The sequence below is a fragment of the Boeremia exigua genome (genome assembly GCF_020726555.1).
Source record: "Boeremia exigua strain MPI-SDFR-AT-0100 chromosome Unknown C7974scaffold_5, whole genome shotgun sequence".
NCBI classification, from domain to species: Eukaryota; Fungi; Ascomycota; class Dothideomycetes; order Pleosporales; family Didymellaceae; genus Boeremia; species Boeremia exigua.
In genome coordinates, this window is record NW_025763522.1 from 2474954 (window position 1) to 2490857 (window position 15904).

A 15904-nucleotide genomic window follows, 5' to 3' on the forward strand; every position below is an offset into this window, starting at 1 on the left:
AAGCTCATTGAGAACCTGCTCTCCTATCTCACAGTCCGACAACAAACTACTTCACAAACACGTCCTACCATCAACATGTCCAAAACAGAACAATGGCGCCACCTTCTGGACAACGTCCCCAAAAACTACCCGGAAGACAAGCCTGTGGTTATGGTCAATCTCCTTCGCTTCCATGACCAAGCCAAGTACCCAACAGGAAGCCCCCACGCACCATGCAGCGGCCAAGAAGCCTGGATTGTCAGATATGCTCAGGAATACAATCGCATCGCAGGTCCCCACGGCGGCTTGGAATCGACATACTTGGGTGTTAAAGGCACGAAAGTTGTTGGTGAAGACAACGAGCATTGGGATGCGGTCGCGTTGGTGAAATATCCTAGCATCAAGACATTTCGAGATGCAATCGGAAGCGACGAATACTTTGCGACCGCATCTATACACCGCGACGCCGCTCTCGCTGACTGGAAGTTGATTGCAACAACCCAGGTGGATATCACGGATTTTTTCTAGTTGAATGCAGCAGAAGCACAAGTCAAATTATGATAATGCACTCCAAGTCTACCTCTTGCACTCTCCTAAAACCAACAAAACGTGCGTCCATGCCTGTTCTCGTCGTTGCTGCGCGGCTCGCACGCCTCTACGCTACCTTAATCCCTCGAAAGCTGCCTGACAAACATGGATACCGGTTCTATCGTGCTTATTGTCGCGCTTAATCCGCTCCACACCTCTTGAAGTTCCCTTGAATCCACCCCTTGGAATCTGACTTGTGGAATCACCCTCTCGATATCATCCTAGATTCTGTGCTATGGGAGACTTGTTATCGCGCTGCTACATTTCTCCTCTTCCTTCTCAAAACCACTAAGAAAGGATTCCAAGGGGCTCGTAGCTGTTGCTGCGCCGCTGCCATTACTGTGCACCGTACTGCTCTACAACAAGACTAGGGGTTAGATTTAGGTGCAAGAGGCTGCAAAGCTAAGGATCTGCTAGCTTGCATTCTTATCTCGCAGCAATAGTTCTTTGCTCTTTATCCCTATATCTCTTTCTCTCGTAACAACAAAATAGCGCGCCTGCTGCGTTATGAGGAGTATATAGCGGGGTAGGTGTGCGCGCTGCGGAGGAGATGATTACCAGGGTATGTACTGGCCTTAGCGCGATCTTGCTGACAATGACGGGAACTTGCATGCCTTGGCTTGATTGGGGGTCACGCAGCCTTGTTGTTCTGTGCCTGCCTACCGGTCAGGTCAGTAACAATCAACTACTGTGGCAGTGCAGATACAGGCAAATTCGAGGCATCTTCTTTGGCCTATGGCATAGGCCGCGGCGTGCCGAGCGCGTGGTGCTCTACTAAAGTTCCTGACTTTATTGCTTCCGGGAACCCTATCCATCTGTAATATCCATTTGAGAATGCCAAGTTGGCTGTGCATCCGGCGTAAGCATGCCTGGGGTGTCGATCGCATTACATCATCCAGGTATCTGCTAAGGCCTCCCGCATAGTGGCGCTCCTAGAATAAACAAGTATTGTGCTCTTCCTCGACAATTGCTATTGCTTCCTTTCTTCTCTTAACTTACTACATACAAACAGGTGAAGCAATTGCAAGTACCAGCATTCCCTAGTCAGCTCTTTGTTCCATTGACATTACACTCCTTTTTACGTCATAGCTATGGCGAACTTCTCAAGATCTAGCTGCAATATTGAATTGCATGATGAGATCCTCTATGCCAAATGCGAAACCTCCTCGGGAGAATACAGGGAGACCACACTGAACCTGGATCAATACATCGGCAATCATTATGGTAAATTCGCGTGGGAAGGCCGAAACTACAGTATGTCCGCCAGTCACACTCGGCTGGAAGGCACTGTTCTCCACGCTAGGTTGTACACCTCCGATGGCGGATGGCACGAAGAATCTGTCGATCTGGAAGAACGCATTGCCAACATCTGTGGCTATCTTGCTTGCATGGACCAATCACTGGACCGTACGATGACGCGAGAAGAGTCAGGGATAATGTCATATCACACGGGGCCAGAATTCATGAATCAGATGGCAAGACAGGAGAGAGACGCAAATGAAGGTGCAGCGATAGAAGCAAGAAGAGCTCTCCTAGCCCGAACAATCTCAGACAAGCCGCTCTTCAAACACGAACCCCTGTGTAGTGAACGTAACTTTCGCTTGCTCCGAATTGCATCTCCAGGTGAGGACGCAGATATTGTAGAATGCTCAATCATTGAAGTCGACATGGCTACGTGCCCAAAGTTCGCTGCTCTGTCTTACACATGGGGGAGCCCCTTTCCTCCAACAGCCCCCAAGGTCGAGGATACCTATCAGAAGAACGTAAGGATCCGCTGCAATGGCCGGCCACTGGAAATCGGGCAGAACCTTTACGAAGCGCTTCGCCGACTTCGAGGCAAAGTGCCCGAGGAGCCGCAAGACCGCACAGCGTCCACTGCTCTCATGAAAGCAGCGTGGAACAACGTTCTTGTGGAGGTGGAGAAGCTGCTACGAGAAGGGGCCGACATACATGCCCGTGATGGAGAAAGTCGGACCGCTCTACATCATGCTGCTCGTATGGCTCATGTTGACATTGTAAAAGCTCTGGTTCTAGCTGGTAGTGACATGGATGCAACCGACGAGTGGGGCGACACACCCATAGAACTTGCTCGCAAGGAAGCAAGAAACTCCCATCAACCTCAATGGCGAGACACTGAACGATTCCTTTCCCAGAGAATGGGTGCTGTATACGGCAAAAACACCGTTCTTCGGCCTAAGGTCACTGAGCTCGAGTATTTCTGGATAGATGCTGTCAGTGAGCTCTTTTGTCACAGCCATATGAAATTACTAACGACCTCTCCAGATCTGTATCAATCAAGCAGACGACTCAGAAAAAGCATTGCAAGTCGCTCAGATGGGTGAGATATTCCAAGCTGCAGAGCATGTCATCATATGGCTTGGCCGAGAGTTTCACGATCGACATGACAATACAGAGGAGATTCTGCAAGGTTCTTGGAGATTGGAGTTTGCTAGAGAGGCAGACCAAATCCCTCCAGATGTTTTGCAAGACTTGGTTAAGGATCCCGTAGCTGGACTTGTGGTTTCACAAAGCTCGAAAATTAGGCTTGCCGCCGTCGATTGGCTGAACACTAATGGACAAGAGAGAATCGACAATTGGATGCTTGGAGTACCGCTGTTTCAAAGAGCCTGGTTCAATAGAGCTTGGATTCTGCAAGAAGTCTTCATGGCGAAAGACCTAACAGTAGTGTGTGGACCATACTTACTACCTTGGGATTTATTCGTCTTCCTGTCGATCATCGTTGAAGCCTGTCGTCTTGTATCGCTTGATGGCAGCTTTGGCTACATGTTTGGTATTAAAAGAGATCTCTGCGCCACTGGATATGCTCGAGCAGCATACCTCAGTGGCAAACCACATCTGAGCGAGATACCAGCCATTAGCCTTCATCGACAGAGGATGGCTTTCAAACGAGAAGGCCGGCTGTCCATGATGCCAGCTTTGAACTTGAGTCGGCATCAGCAGTGCGCTGATGCGAGAGACAAAGTTTATGCTGTTCTTGATTTCGCTTCAATACAGTATCCGACAACACGAGGGCCAAGGAGCATTGTACCTGACTACACAAGGTCGGCGAGAGATTTGTTTCTGGAAGTTGGGAAGAGCCTGCTTGCTATGCATGGGCCTTCTGCGCTATCGCTGAGCGGCAAGAGCAAGCACGAGCGGCGCAAGGGGTTGCCATCCTGGCTACCGGATTTGGACAATCTAACCCCTGTCAGTATTAGAGGTATCGATACCAATGCGTTGCACGACACGCAGGTACAGATTCTTGATGCCAAATTTGACCAAGAAGACGGCTCGCTCTACACCTCGACAGTACGCATCACACCACAGAATGAGCTTCTAGTGCGCGCCTACATCTGGGACACAGTCTCTGAGACGGCTGACACGGGACTCAACGATGTAGGTGCCGACTTATCCGGACTCAGGAGGTGGCTTAAACTGGTTTTCAAGCTAGAGCTATCTTCAGAGCAAAGACGTCGAGCTCTATGGCGCACACTGATCGAAGACGCAACAGCCACAACACCTGATGGGCCATTACCGTACGGATTGACCGACGAGAGTTTCAAAGGCTGGCTCACATTCGTCTGCATCAGCGCGGCACTGGGCCACCACGAGAACTTCCCAATCACTCGCCGGTCAGCACAGGACTACGACAAGTACTATCACGAGAAAACCAACCGACCTGAACCGCTCATAAAAGCAATCATCAAGGAGACAGAGTGTCACCTCGCAGCCCTCGGGCTACCATGGTCTCGCGGTGACGCACGCCTTCGGAACGACCTTGATCTGTACTCGAGCAATAACTCAGCATCCCACGCCTTGTGCTCGCTGGCCATTTACTCCGCAATGCCCTTCGTATATTTCGTTGGCAGAAATGATACATCAAGACGGGTGCTTCGGACAGAGACGCATAATGTTTTGGGCACGGGATCGGAACTGGTACAAGCGGGTGATGCGATTTGTATCGTCGATGGTGCTAGTGTTCCGTATCTGATAAGACCGACGACAGAGGGGAAGTATGAGCTGATTGGCGAGGCATATCTGTATAGCGTTGACACAAGTAAGCTTTTGCAAACAGCTCGGGATAGAGGTAACTTACAGAGCCTTTGTATCGTTTAAATTCGTGTCTCTTCCTGTAGCTAGAAGGGCTTTTCTGGTGTAGGACCATATCTATGAATAATAACATCATCTTACCAAGAAAGTTTTAAAATACTGCTAATAACTTAAAAGTGCCAAGTAAGTAAGCGCCAAACCAAGTAGAGCTGTGGAGGTTGCAGTTCAAAGGCGCGATGCGGGGATGTAAGCGTCAAGAGGACGTATGTAGCTATCCTCAAGATGGGTTTGCAGCTCGTTTCTGTACGGTAATAAGAGCTTCATAGTAAGTAGCTGAATTAGCCCTAATGACAGATCGATTCCATCACTAAACGTTTCACATGTACGAATATGGGTACAACCACGCGTCGTAGGTGAAGATTGTATATTGGGAAGCTGAGAACTAAGGGAATTGACGCTTGCTGTAATGATCATAGGTTCAATATCTACGATGTAGACCCGTGCTCGTAGCTGCAGGATGCTTGTCTGTGCGAGATGTCTTCATTTGGGGATACTGCCTTTCTGAGCGTGGGGAAACTTTGATCTTCGAAGAAGGGGAGGCATGGGTAATGAAAAGATCGTATACGATGTTTCGTACCTAACAGTGAAAGAGAACGAACGTAATGAAGGAATCAAGGGATTGGAATATATCAAGAGACTTAGGATCGCCAGGGGGGTGAAGCTCGCTCAAAGGTATGTGTCGTAGACTTTAGAGCTTCGCTGTCTGAGCCTCGTAATCAGGGTCTGGGGGCGTGAAAGGTGTAGGCCACATAAACACCTGGATCTTTCTTGCTGGTACGGACCACCTGGTGTGGCGGACGATAGTTTGTGCCCAGTCGTTGCATCTTCTTGTGGATTGCAGACTTCAGTGCATGGTAAACTTCAGAATCAGGCTCTGCAAGCTCACACGTAGTCTTCTCCACAGGCGGATGCATCAGTCCCTCGGGATCTACGCCGCTGTCAAGGAGGAACCGAACCATGGATGTGTCGCCGAGGCTTATGGCGGTTCTAAGTGCGGCGGGCTGGTCGGCATATGCATTGACAGCAAGTGCAGCCTTAGCCAGGAGGATGTTCCGTTCCAAGACAGCCAGATTTAGGAGATGGTGATAAGAAGTGTTTTTACATGTGCTGGTCTTGTTGTGCTCGTTTAACAACCCATTTCGAATACAGAACCGAAGGGCTGAATCGGGCATAGGGTTTCTGAGCAGGCCCCGGATAATGCAATGTGCATAGTTGCTGATGCTGTGCCGGATATAACCAAGCTTGCGAATATTGTCGAGAAAGTCCAGACCATCGGCTGCTGCTGCGCGTTCCATCCAGAACTTGACAGTACTGCAAGGAGGTTTCTTGATGTTTGTAGCACCCCACACGAGCAACAATACCGCCACATCCCAATAACCAGCATGAGTTGCGTTATGAATTGACCTGGTAATTGTCCGATACTGCAGCTTCTTTCGACTCTCACTACTCATGTCCATATCGAGTTTGTCGGCGGCGGAAAGGAGCATCTTCAAGATGTGAAGATCATTCACTTCCGTTGTAATGTAGATTGCACAGCTGAAGAGACAGCTCTGATCCCAAGGATTCATCCCAGCTCCGATCATAGCTGCAGCCACATCCGTATCTCTGGCATACAACGCCACGGCAAGAGCAGTATAGCTTATTCGATCATCTTTCAGATCCCGAAGCTGGTATAGGTAGGGCGCAATCGCGGCGTTGACGGAGCCATAACGGCGAGCTATCACCTGCGTAACCGTTTCGGTCCACCGAGTTCGTGCTGTAAGGTCCGCGGACCCGACGAAGTCCACAAGCTTCTCGACTGTAGCATGAATGAGTTCGGGAAGAAAGCCTGGAGCTCCATGCAATGCCTTCGCTCGATAGCTAAGAAACAAGGCTAGGTTCTTCTTGAGCAGCCTTTTCCCTTCACGAGCCTTAAATTTGCTGACCGACTGTCTCGCGAACAGCTCTTCGTTGATATAATCGCGGAATGTTTCTAGCTGATGTTAATGTGGAACGCAAAGTGAACGGCATGCTCGTCTTACTGGATACCTCGCGCGCTCTAGCAGCCCGTCGAGCGCTCACTGTGGTGGCGTGGATCCCAATGATCCGCTGAAATAACTCTGGAGGTAGATCTAGTAAAAGCATGCTGATTATGGGAGTGCGGTGATAAGAGGTACGAGGCAGTGCTCAGCGTGGGTGACTTGATATACAGTAACTAGGTAGCCTTGCGGAGCTAGCGGCGTGGAGCTGGTGAAGGTGAGAGACCGCTGGAGCAAGCATGGCATGAATCAATCCTCTCTCTCACCAAGCGGTGCCGGTGATAGCCATATCGCAGATGTGGCTGCTTACATATGACACCCGTCGTGCAAAGACAGGTGCTGAGACATGAATCCGATACGCAGGTCAGTACATACTTGCCTTAATGTAGAGACTTATCATGTACCAAGGGGCACTGACCGAGATGCTAGTTGAGCGCGAGATCAGTCCACACACTAGCCGACATAAACCTACCTACCTTTAGAGCCAGCTGCAGACTCATCCTAACACTGTAGAACATCCTGGCGATATGGCATACAAGGTGCTCACAGTCATACACTGAGGCGACAAGGCTACTGTTGTTATGGTTGTTGCCCATTCGTCTTTCTCCCCACCCTACTTCTTTGTTGCAACGAGATCGACCTCGGCGTCTCAGACACGTGACTTGACATCATTCGAGGCCCGTGCCTTGGCAGACTGGCCTTGCTCAGCGGCACATCGCGGCATAGAGGGACTGATGCTGGTCCAACCGGACTGGTATTCAGACAATGGAGCATGTGCTTATTGAATGTAGTGTTAGATGCGAAGTGGTGGGCGGGCCGCGTACTGAGGGTTGTCATGTCGGAGGTTGAGCGGGGCTTGGCACCGAAGACTCAGCCACTCAGACTACGTCGTCGATCCATCCCTGCACACGTACAGCGTGCACTTCATCAACTGAAAATGAAGCGGCAACACAGTCGCGCAAATCTCGAATCTCCGGCGGAAATCAGCAGAAGCAAAACAGAGCATTTGGCCGACCGCGTGAATCGGATGCGGAGATCTCGCCCCCACCTGACACGCTAGAACGTCGACAGCATGGTTAGCAGGGGTGGGCGCTCGAAGGGGTGCCTTAATTGTCGAAAACGGCGCGTCAAATGTGGTGAGTGTTTCCGTGATCGCTTGTATGCAATAAAAGTCCTAAACATCTTCAGACGAGACGCGCCCAGTGTGTCTTCGCTGCAAGAAGAGAGGCCTTGAATGCGACGGGCCAAAGGAAGCGACGTGGATCAGTCAGAACACCGACTTCCAGAGCGAGTCATATCCAGACACTGCTCTTATCCTGTCCGGCGATAGTCCGACTCCGCCGCCGCAGCTCTCTTTTGATGCATTTGATGACTTGATATGTCTGGCATACACGCGCAAAAACCTACTGAGAGGAGGGCCAGTTGAGCTGGCGTGTAACATGATCGAGGCTCAGGCAGCCGGATTCGAGCTCAGCAATCCAGGCGTTGATCTTCTCCGACAGTCCATGCTTAGCTTGTCTGTAACGTTCTTCGGCAAGCAGCACCGCCAAACTCAGATCACTCGGCGCGGCTACGCTCAGTACGGCGAGGTTCTGCGGCAGTTCAACTTCCATTTGACCCAGCCCGACCTCCAGACCACCGACGAGACGATCCTCACAGCATTAACCTGCATGCTGCTCGAGATATTCCTGCCAACCGGTCCACAGAATTTCTTCAAGCATCACCGCGGGTTAGAGGCTATCATGGCTATGCGCGGACCGCCGACAGAAACCATTGGAAATACTGCGACCATGTTTCGAGGACTGCGAATACTATCGATCATAGGCGCACTTGCAGAATCAAGACCGTCGCTCTACGCCAGAGACGAATGGAAGCGCGTGCCACCGCCGGCCAATGCTACTGAATTTATGAAGCTCCAACACCGTATTTTTGACTGCCTGGCCGACTGTACACAGCTCAAAAGCGATCACAACGCCTTACTAAACGGGACTGCGCCATTGTGGACCTACGAACCGCTGCGGCAACGTGTGCAAGAAACTCTAGAGGACCTTCAGAAACTGTATCCAGACTACGAAAGCTTCAATGCCTCACAAGTAGATCCAGCCAAGATATTGAGTCCCTTAGCGAAAGAGCTAGGAGTCTCAAACTACATCTCAGCCACCGCACTGATGCTCTACAACACCGTCCACATCTGTCTCCTCCATATCATCAACTCGCTCGACCCGTCGCCCGCGAACACCATACTCCGCAACCACGCCGCAATGATTATCTCGAAGTGCCTCGAGCTCAAAGAACAAGAGCGGGAAGAAGGCATATACGAGTCCAACACAATCAGCTTCGTCGCTACCAAGATCGCATGGCAGGCTCTCGGCGGCTTCGACTCGCCCGAGGGCCGGCGGCTGGCAAAGACGGTGGACAAAGTGCTTGACTCGGTGACACCAATGCCAATCAACGACAAGAACGCATGGGAGAATGCAAGCCCTGAAGATGTGCGGGATAAGTTCTTCGCGGGCTTCGTGAAGAGGTATCCCGTAAGATCGCCCGGTGTCAGAGCCAGTAATCCAGCCAAGTTAGTCGAGATTAGGAATGGTGCGCAGACTCAGACTTGAGCGAAGACTGCCGGACGCACGAAATCATCGAAATGCGATCCTCTGCGCTCCTTTACTCTGCAACTTGTACAAGGACCTTCCTCGTTACCCTTCCATGTCTCTGCACCTTCCACGCTTCCAGGGCCCCCTCAGTACACTCGCCTTGGATCAACGGGTTGATACATACGGCGCCCGTACCCAGTAGTCCACAGAACGCCGGTATATATGCCTGAGCAACGCCTCGATGACAGCCCTCGCTTCCTCTCCCAGCAACGACAATCACGGCCAGCCGTTCGTCTACGGTACCACTGCCATCAAAGCCATACACCGAGCTAGTCGTGCACAGCAGCACACGCAGCCTACTCACACCGCTCACCGCATCCAAGAGCGCAATACCGACCGTACTCACCTAGTCAAAACCCAACCCCTTCGAGATAGCGATAGCAAAGGGACATCAGCAGGAAATGACAATCGCCAGCGACCATCTCCACCCTCCTCGCCGCGACACAGAACCCATAAACTCACCTCACGCCTCTAAACCTCCGGTTCTTACCTGGCGTCGCACACCCACGCCCCCTCTCGCCGCCTTCCAACTCACGACACAACACCCACATCAACACTTAACACACAAAATCTGCACACACATCATCGATACACACAGACTCAACACGCCGAAACAAACACCCACACACAAAGCAAACACCACTTTCTCATCACACGAAGCACGACACTACGCAGCGCGCTGGCCGCACCACGACACCGACCATCTATTTTCTGAATTAAGAGAGTTTAAGGAGGCTCTGAATACACTGCGGCGGGAATTCTAGTTACTGCTTGCTCTGTACAAGCCTTTAAGGCTACAAAATCTCGTGCTGTGTTTTTGCGGATCGTGTATTGTAGAGGATTGAATGTATGCACTCGCCACTCTGCTTTCGCTCTGCTCCTGTGAGGTCCTTCGTGTGTGCTTGTTATTGGGGTGCTCGCGGATCACAGTGTCTTTGCGAATGGTTATTGAGATCTGGGTACGAGGCGTGGAGATGCACGTCAACAAGGGCGTGAAATCGTGAGTGCAACTCGTTGGCTTTCCATATAGTATCGCGCTTCTCGGCCGGAAGATAGCACGGGGCGATGGACTTCACAAGAATGGGTCAGGTTGTATCGTAACGTGTGATATTATCTGTACCAAAGACGTGATACCACTAAACTACTCTAAATATCTGATCGGAAAAGACAGTTCGTAAGGGCGGACATAGCCACCGGGGCGAGCACTTCACCTGCTCAAGCCCCACAATCGTACGATGCGCAGGTTAGATGACAGCATCGCCGATAGTCATGTTAATCGTAGCCAGCTTCAGGCTCTCTAAGCCGAGTTATTGCTGGACTAATACCCGGCCAGGCGCTTGACCATCTGCGCGGCGTGAACGACAGTGTTGCCGGTGCACGTGCTCTGGTTGCCACCAATGGCAGATGCGTCGCAGCCATCTGGGTAGAAGAAACTCGAAAGCGCAATGATAACGTAGGCGGCGATGAGCAAACTACCCTCGAGGTAGTTACTCCTGCCGTCCAGAACCAAGAAATTAACGACGAGAACTGTGACGAAGAGTGCGACAGTCTCGAAGATGTTGAAATAGAGGGTCATCTCTTTGTTCATCATCCAGCCCAGGATGACGATGACGGGCGTGATGAAAATGGCGATCTGGATTGAGGACCCAACAGCGATACCGATGGCCAGGTCGACCTTGTTCTTCATGGCCACAGAGACGGCAGTGACGTGTTCGGCGGCGTTACCAACGATGGGAAGAATGATGAGACCAATGAAGGCCTGGCTGACACCGGAGGATTCGACCATAGGCTCGATGGCGTCACTCATGAAGTCGGCACAGACGGCGACGAGGCCGGTGCTGATGAGCAACATGAAGACGGCGGCTTTGACGGACATGACAGGGTGCTCGTCATCGTCTTCATCATGGACGATCGCAGCTTGCTGAAGAGGTGCTGGCGCGTTGGCATTATTAGTGCCAGACTGCGACGGTGTACGATCTATGCGCTCAGGTAACGACCGGGTCCGGCGGAGGGGCGCCCTAGGAGCTGCCATGCGGATGTTTGGCGCGGGTGTGCCGACGGGAGTAGGGTTCTGCGGATTTGAGAAGACGTTGTTGGAAAGCAGTGAAGGAAGAGCAGGTCGATAAGCCCGGCGCCCAGTTACTGGAGCAGCGTCGCCCTCTTGAACCTCCTCGGCAAAGGCGACTTTAGGCTTTGGCTCCGGCACTGCTGCCTTCTCATCAAAAACGTCCTCCTTCTGGCGATGTCTTTTCTTGCTCTTGTCCTTGTGCCTACGCTTCTCGCGCTTGGTGTGAGGAACAGATGCATGTGAAGCGACCTCGAAGTCCCGGACGCGAGGTGCGTTGACGTCTTCGTCGGCTTCATCGCCACTCATGATCGGCTCGTCAACATGGCGGGGAATAGCGCTGCCAACGCTGGCGTTCCTGTCGGCGCTGCCGATGCGTGCGCCTCCAAGGTCCGGCTGAGCCAAAGCATCCTTGGAGCTTGCACTGGACTTGCGGCGAAGCCTGCGCACCATGCGTTTGGCCTTGCGCTGGAGTGTGCCGGCAGAGCGCGAAGAACCATCGCTTTCGTCAGAGCTGGAGCTGGAAGACGACGACGATGAGCTGGATGACTCGAAAGCGCTAGCTAGAACACCCGGGTGCGACTCTTCATCGATGATGTGCTGAGGAGTGCTGGCGTACAAATAGCGATGGCTCTTCAGCTGGAAAAGCAAGTACAGGCCGTAGACAATCAACAGAATGACACTGGTGCCGCGACTGACATAGAGCGTCTCGTGGTCGGCAATGGCGTTGTCGCTGAACGCAGCGTGGAATGCAGTCGGAAGTAGCAGACTCATGACAGCCAGTGCAAGCATTACGCCGCTCATCTGGGTCACGGTACTGTTGTAGACCTGCTCCTGGTATCTGAGACCTCCAAGAAGGAAGGCCATGCCCAGAATGAGCAGCAAGTTTGCTAGGATGGATCCTAGAAGTGACGCCTGCACGACTTCGATTTGATTGGAGGACAGCAGGATGATGAACAGAATGAGCTCGACGGCATTGCCGAAAGAAACGTTCATCAGCGCTCCCAATGTATCTCCAACGCGCTCGGCGACGACTTCGGTCGCGTGCGCTAGGAGTCCGGCGAGTGGGATGATGGCGATGGCGTTCATGGAGAAAACGATCTCAGGTTTGAGATCGAGGAGTCTGACGATGATACCGATAGGTACGAACACGAGCATGACGTTGATCCAGCTGTGTGTCAAGGCATTTTTGGTGTGAGTGAGGAAACGGAGCGAGCCGTTCTTCATGCGGATGGAGAGCGGCTGCTTGGGGGCCTTCTCTACGGCGGAAGACGAATCTCCATCTCCCTGGGTATTGAGTTGGTCATCTTGATTGCTGGGGCTGTCGCTGGGCTTCTCGCCGAGGGTGCTGGTGTTGGAGGCGGCACGCGCTGGGGAAGTGTGGCTGTTGGCGGTGGGCAGGACAGGCTGCGAGTGCTTGTTGCGTCCCAGACCGAGTGCTGCTGCAGCCTTGGACGTGACACTGCGCGGTAAAGAAGGTTCGTCGGGTTCTCCCATCGATTGAAGTGGTGAGCGAGTTGCGTGAGCTGAGTGTGTGCAAGAGAGCACAAATACCCAAGGTGTTCAAGCCTTGGAAAGTGAGGCGTCGGTGTCTTATCTATGGCTCGGCAAGCTTATGCCGGCTTGGTCCCAGTCAATTGGTCGCTAGGTGACGTAGAGCGCTAGGGTCACGCAGTGAGGCGGTGCAGTGGCGCGAATGATCTGGAACACCGATTGGTGACTGTTTGGTCAGAGATGGCGAATGTCAAAGAAGTGAGTGGAGCTAAGTGTGTCGATGATGAGAACGCAGCCGATCGCTTTATCGTATGACGACCGAGGCAGGTGGTTGCGTTGACAGAAGTTGCTCGCCGCCGGGGTGCTCGCTAGACGGCCGAGAACGGAAAGGGCTGTAGCAAACGTGGCGTTGCGGTGTGCAGGTGCTCGGTAGAAGATCACCGACAGTATTGAACGTAGAAAACAAAACAAGACTTGTCGGCGCAGCTGCCAAGGCTCTTTATACGAACCAGTCTTTCTCCTTGTGAGGAGCGGTCGACAATACCGAGGGTGCAGTGATGGTGTGGGCCCTGATCCCCAGGTTCGAGGATTTGAGGTCCACTGGTGCCGGTCTTGTGGATAGCAATCCGGTCTGCAACGCGCCAGTTCCCCACGAACCATGGTAGCTTCCACACGTGTGAGCGCATATGCCTAGTTCAGGGACGGTACTCTGTTATCGTCTCGATAAGACGGTCGCGCACTCGCTACGGTCTCACGAGGAGGAAGAAACTTCAAAATCCGAGCGGAAACTCGGCACCGAAGCGGGGAAGAGGCTACAGTTAGGGCTGCAGCCAGATCGCTACCTTATTTCGACGTGTAGAATAATTCAAGTTTGCTCTGAGGCGATGACCTCGTTGCTATCCTCCGCCGTGTACATGAGTCCGCACGTGATCGGCCATCGTTGTGATATGGTCGTAATTATTAGAAGACCATCGCTGTCTGCTGTAAAGTTGCAGTCTACTCGTGCGCCTCCATCCTACCAGCAAACCTGGCTGTATCTTCACCGGTTCTGGCTGACAATTATCTGTCTGCCGATCAAAAGCGTGAGGCATTTGGTCGCAAACTTCGGTAGGTAGACCGAGCGGTAGCCCACTGAGGGCATTTGGTTGGATTTCAGGTGTCAGGAACCACGAGACATTTGGGATTAATCGTCTGCGATATGGAGGTGTGGACTCGAAGGGAAGACTAAAGCAGCGAACAGATGCCGTGAGAAATAGCGAGGCTGACATGAAGGTTGAGATCTACGCATCCATAGGCTCTAAGACAACTATACTCGGCTCAAACAGCCGCTATGGATCTCCAATACTAGCAACCTGCTTCTGTGGAGTTGCGCGGACTACGAAATATACGGTGGTTCAATCGCAGGCCGCTGGTTTTTGGATCTGCATCTGAGCTCTAACAATCGCGGGGATGTCACCAGCTGCGACTCATGACAGGTCTTAAATTATCAGTCTTAACTCAGTATCATCACTGAGTGTGTGTTATGTTCCTGAAGGATGGCGTCGCGTCAGTGTGGAAACTACGGTCTTGGCGCTGCGGGATGCCTTACCCTTCGGCGACCTCACAGCCCCGACTGGGTACGCACGTTGCTGCTCAGGCAAGGCACTGGCACTGCCACACTCATGTACGAGATAGATGTTGCACGCTGCCGTGATCCTGAAACTCACAAACAAACCTACATCACAAATCCTTGATTGCTGTACATCAATCTACACTCGTTTTCGTACAGCTTAACCACCTCACAGACTCACTCCCGTTCACAAGATCCACAATGGCGTACAGAGACAATGACGATGTAAGTCTACGTCACGCGACTCGCACGCAACACGCCCGCAGCGGCTAACACGACCAGGATGCCTCTCGCCTCCCCGAGGGCTACGAGCGCGTAGGGTACGACGCCGACACGCAGGTGTACACATTCAAGTCTCCAGAGGGCGAGCTGTACGAGTCGGCGCCGGGCAACCGGTACGGCGAGCTGTGGCCGGTCGGGCAGCGCCCGCAGTACAGCGAGGCCGATATCGAGGCAAACAACCAGATCATAGAGAGAGGCAACATGGAGAGCGTGCGCATGATGCTGCCGTTCGCGCTCATCATCGTAGTGTTCTTCGTGCTGGTCATCCGGGTGATAGGATAGACCGGCGCTGCTGGACATGCAGCTCGATCGTGGCAGGCCGACGGTCGAGCATTCGATAGCAATTGCAATATGATTCTCCAACAAGTCCGTGACCTCCGCTGCATGATGTGTGCCAATTCCTGAGTTCGTGCCGTGCAGCCAATCATGGCCGCCTTAACTCACTGACAGCGCCAAGCCTGAAGGGTCACGTGTCTGCAGAACACTGACCGTCGCGAGAGCTGCCCTGAAGCTCACTCAACGACCACCCACCACCCCAATCGCACCACCCACCCCCCGACAACATATCTCACAATGGCTGGCGGCGGCTCCGATCCCAACGCGAGGGTCAAGAACACGTACGTCCGCGCCACGCCCCCGCAATCGCATCCTCCGCCCGACGCACTCCCGTGCACCGCACCAAACCCGCCCACACCGCACGCTACACAGTCAATCGCGCAGCAGGCTGACCGCACACAGATGGCACATCGGCTCCTGGGGCAACCCCTATGAGGGCGGTGGCCGACCCGGCAAGGGCGTGGTCACGTACTCGCTCAGCCCCAACCGACAGCGCCCGATGGCAAACTTCATCGGAAAGGGCTTCTGGAACGTCGTGCGCCGCTCGCGGAACCAGGTCCTGTACTTCATTCCCCCGCTGATTGCCGGCTACGCTGCGATGGAGTGGGCGATTGAGAGGTGAGTCGAGAGGAATGTGTGTGGAGGGTGAGACTGACGTGCGCAGGAACGAGTACCTCAACTCCAAGCAGGGCCGCGCTGAGTTCGGCGACGCGGAGTAAGAGAGCGGATGGATGCGACATGTATACTTAGATGAGGCGGGCGTCTTCGAGTC

At 52.8% G+C, this 15904-nt stretch overlaps 7 protein-coding genes across 7 annotated transcripts; 5 read left to right on the forward strand and 2 right to left on the reverse strand.

Moving 5' to 3' along the window:
* Positions 1–75: 75 nt before the first annotated feature.
* C7974DRAFT_412747 (uncharacterized protein) lies at positions 76–507 on the forward strand (the record flags this gene model as incomplete). The annotated part of the gene is made up of 1 exon (XM_046143673.1): positions 76–507. One exon carries the CDS (start codon positions 76–78, stop codon positions 505–507), a length of 432 nt encoding a protein of 143 aa, XP_045998546.1.
* Positions 508–1162: 655 nt separating this feature from the next.
* On the forward strand, positions 1163–4867 carry C7974DRAFT_471838 (uncharacterized protein; the record flags this gene model as incomplete). The annotated part of the gene is made up of 6 exons (XM_046146521.1): positions 1163–1237; positions 1580–1610; positions 1657–2798; positions 2851–4624; positions 4795–4800; positions 4842–4867. The coding sequence occupies 6 exons, from the start codon at positions 1163–1165 to the stop codon at positions 4865–4867; spliced, it is 3054 nt and encodes a 1017-aa protein (XP_045998547.1).
* Positions 4868–5242: 375 nt separating this feature from the next.
* C7974DRAFT_178031 (uncharacterized protein) lies at positions 5243–7038 on the reverse strand. Its single transcript, XM_046136303.1, has 2 exons — positions 6699–7038; positions 5243–6649 (listed from the first exon to the last, which is right to left on the reverse strand). The coding sequence occupies exons 1-2, from the start codon at positions 6799–6801 to the stop codon at positions 5394–5396; spliced, it is 1359 nt and encodes a 452-aa protein (XP_045998548.1). The 5' UTR covers positions 6802–7038; the 3' UTR covers positions 5243–5393.
* A 571-nt stretch (positions 7039–7609) lies between these two features.
* C7974DRAFT_178034 (uncharacterized protein) lies at positions 7610–9526 on the forward strand. The gene is made up of 2 exons (XM_046136304.1): positions 7610–7831; positions 7884–9526. Exons 1-2 carry the CDS (start codon positions 7768–7770, stop codon positions 9302–9304), a joined length of 1485 nt encoding a protein of 494 aa, XP_045998549.1. The 5' UTR covers positions 7610–7767; the 3' UTR covers positions 9305–9526.
* Positions 9527–10254: 728 nt separating this feature from the next.
* Positions 10255–13250, reverse strand: C7974DRAFT_178052 (Sodium/calcium exchanger protein-domain-containing protein). Its single transcript, XM_046136305.1, has one exon. The coding sequence runs from the start codon at positions 12906–12908 to the stop codon at positions 10665–10667; it is 2244 nt and encodes a 747-aa protein (XP_045998550.1). The 5' UTR covers positions 12909–13250; the 3' UTR covers positions 10255–10664.
* A 1284-nt stretch (positions 13251–14534) lies between these two features.
* On the forward strand, positions 14535–15160 carry C7974DRAFT_358435 (uncharacterized protein). The gene is made up of 2 exons (XM_046139636.1): positions 14535–14739; positions 14797–15160. Exons 1-2 carry the CDS (start codon positions 14716–14718, stop codon positions 15076–15078), a joined length of 306 nt encoding a protein of 101 aa, XP_045998551.1. The 5' UTR covers positions 14535–14715; the 3' UTR covers positions 15079–15160.
* Positions 15161–15523: 363 nt separating this feature from the next.
* C7974DRAFT_310510 (cytochrome b-c1 complex subunit 8) lies at positions 15524–15851 on the forward strand (the record flags this gene model as incomplete). Its single annotated transcript, XM_046138272.1, has 2 exons — positions 15524–15750; positions 15797–15851. Coding segments are annotated over 2 exons (282 nt in total), but the record flags the coding sequence as incomplete, so codon positions are not given.
* Positions 15852–15904: the final 53 nt, after the last annotated feature.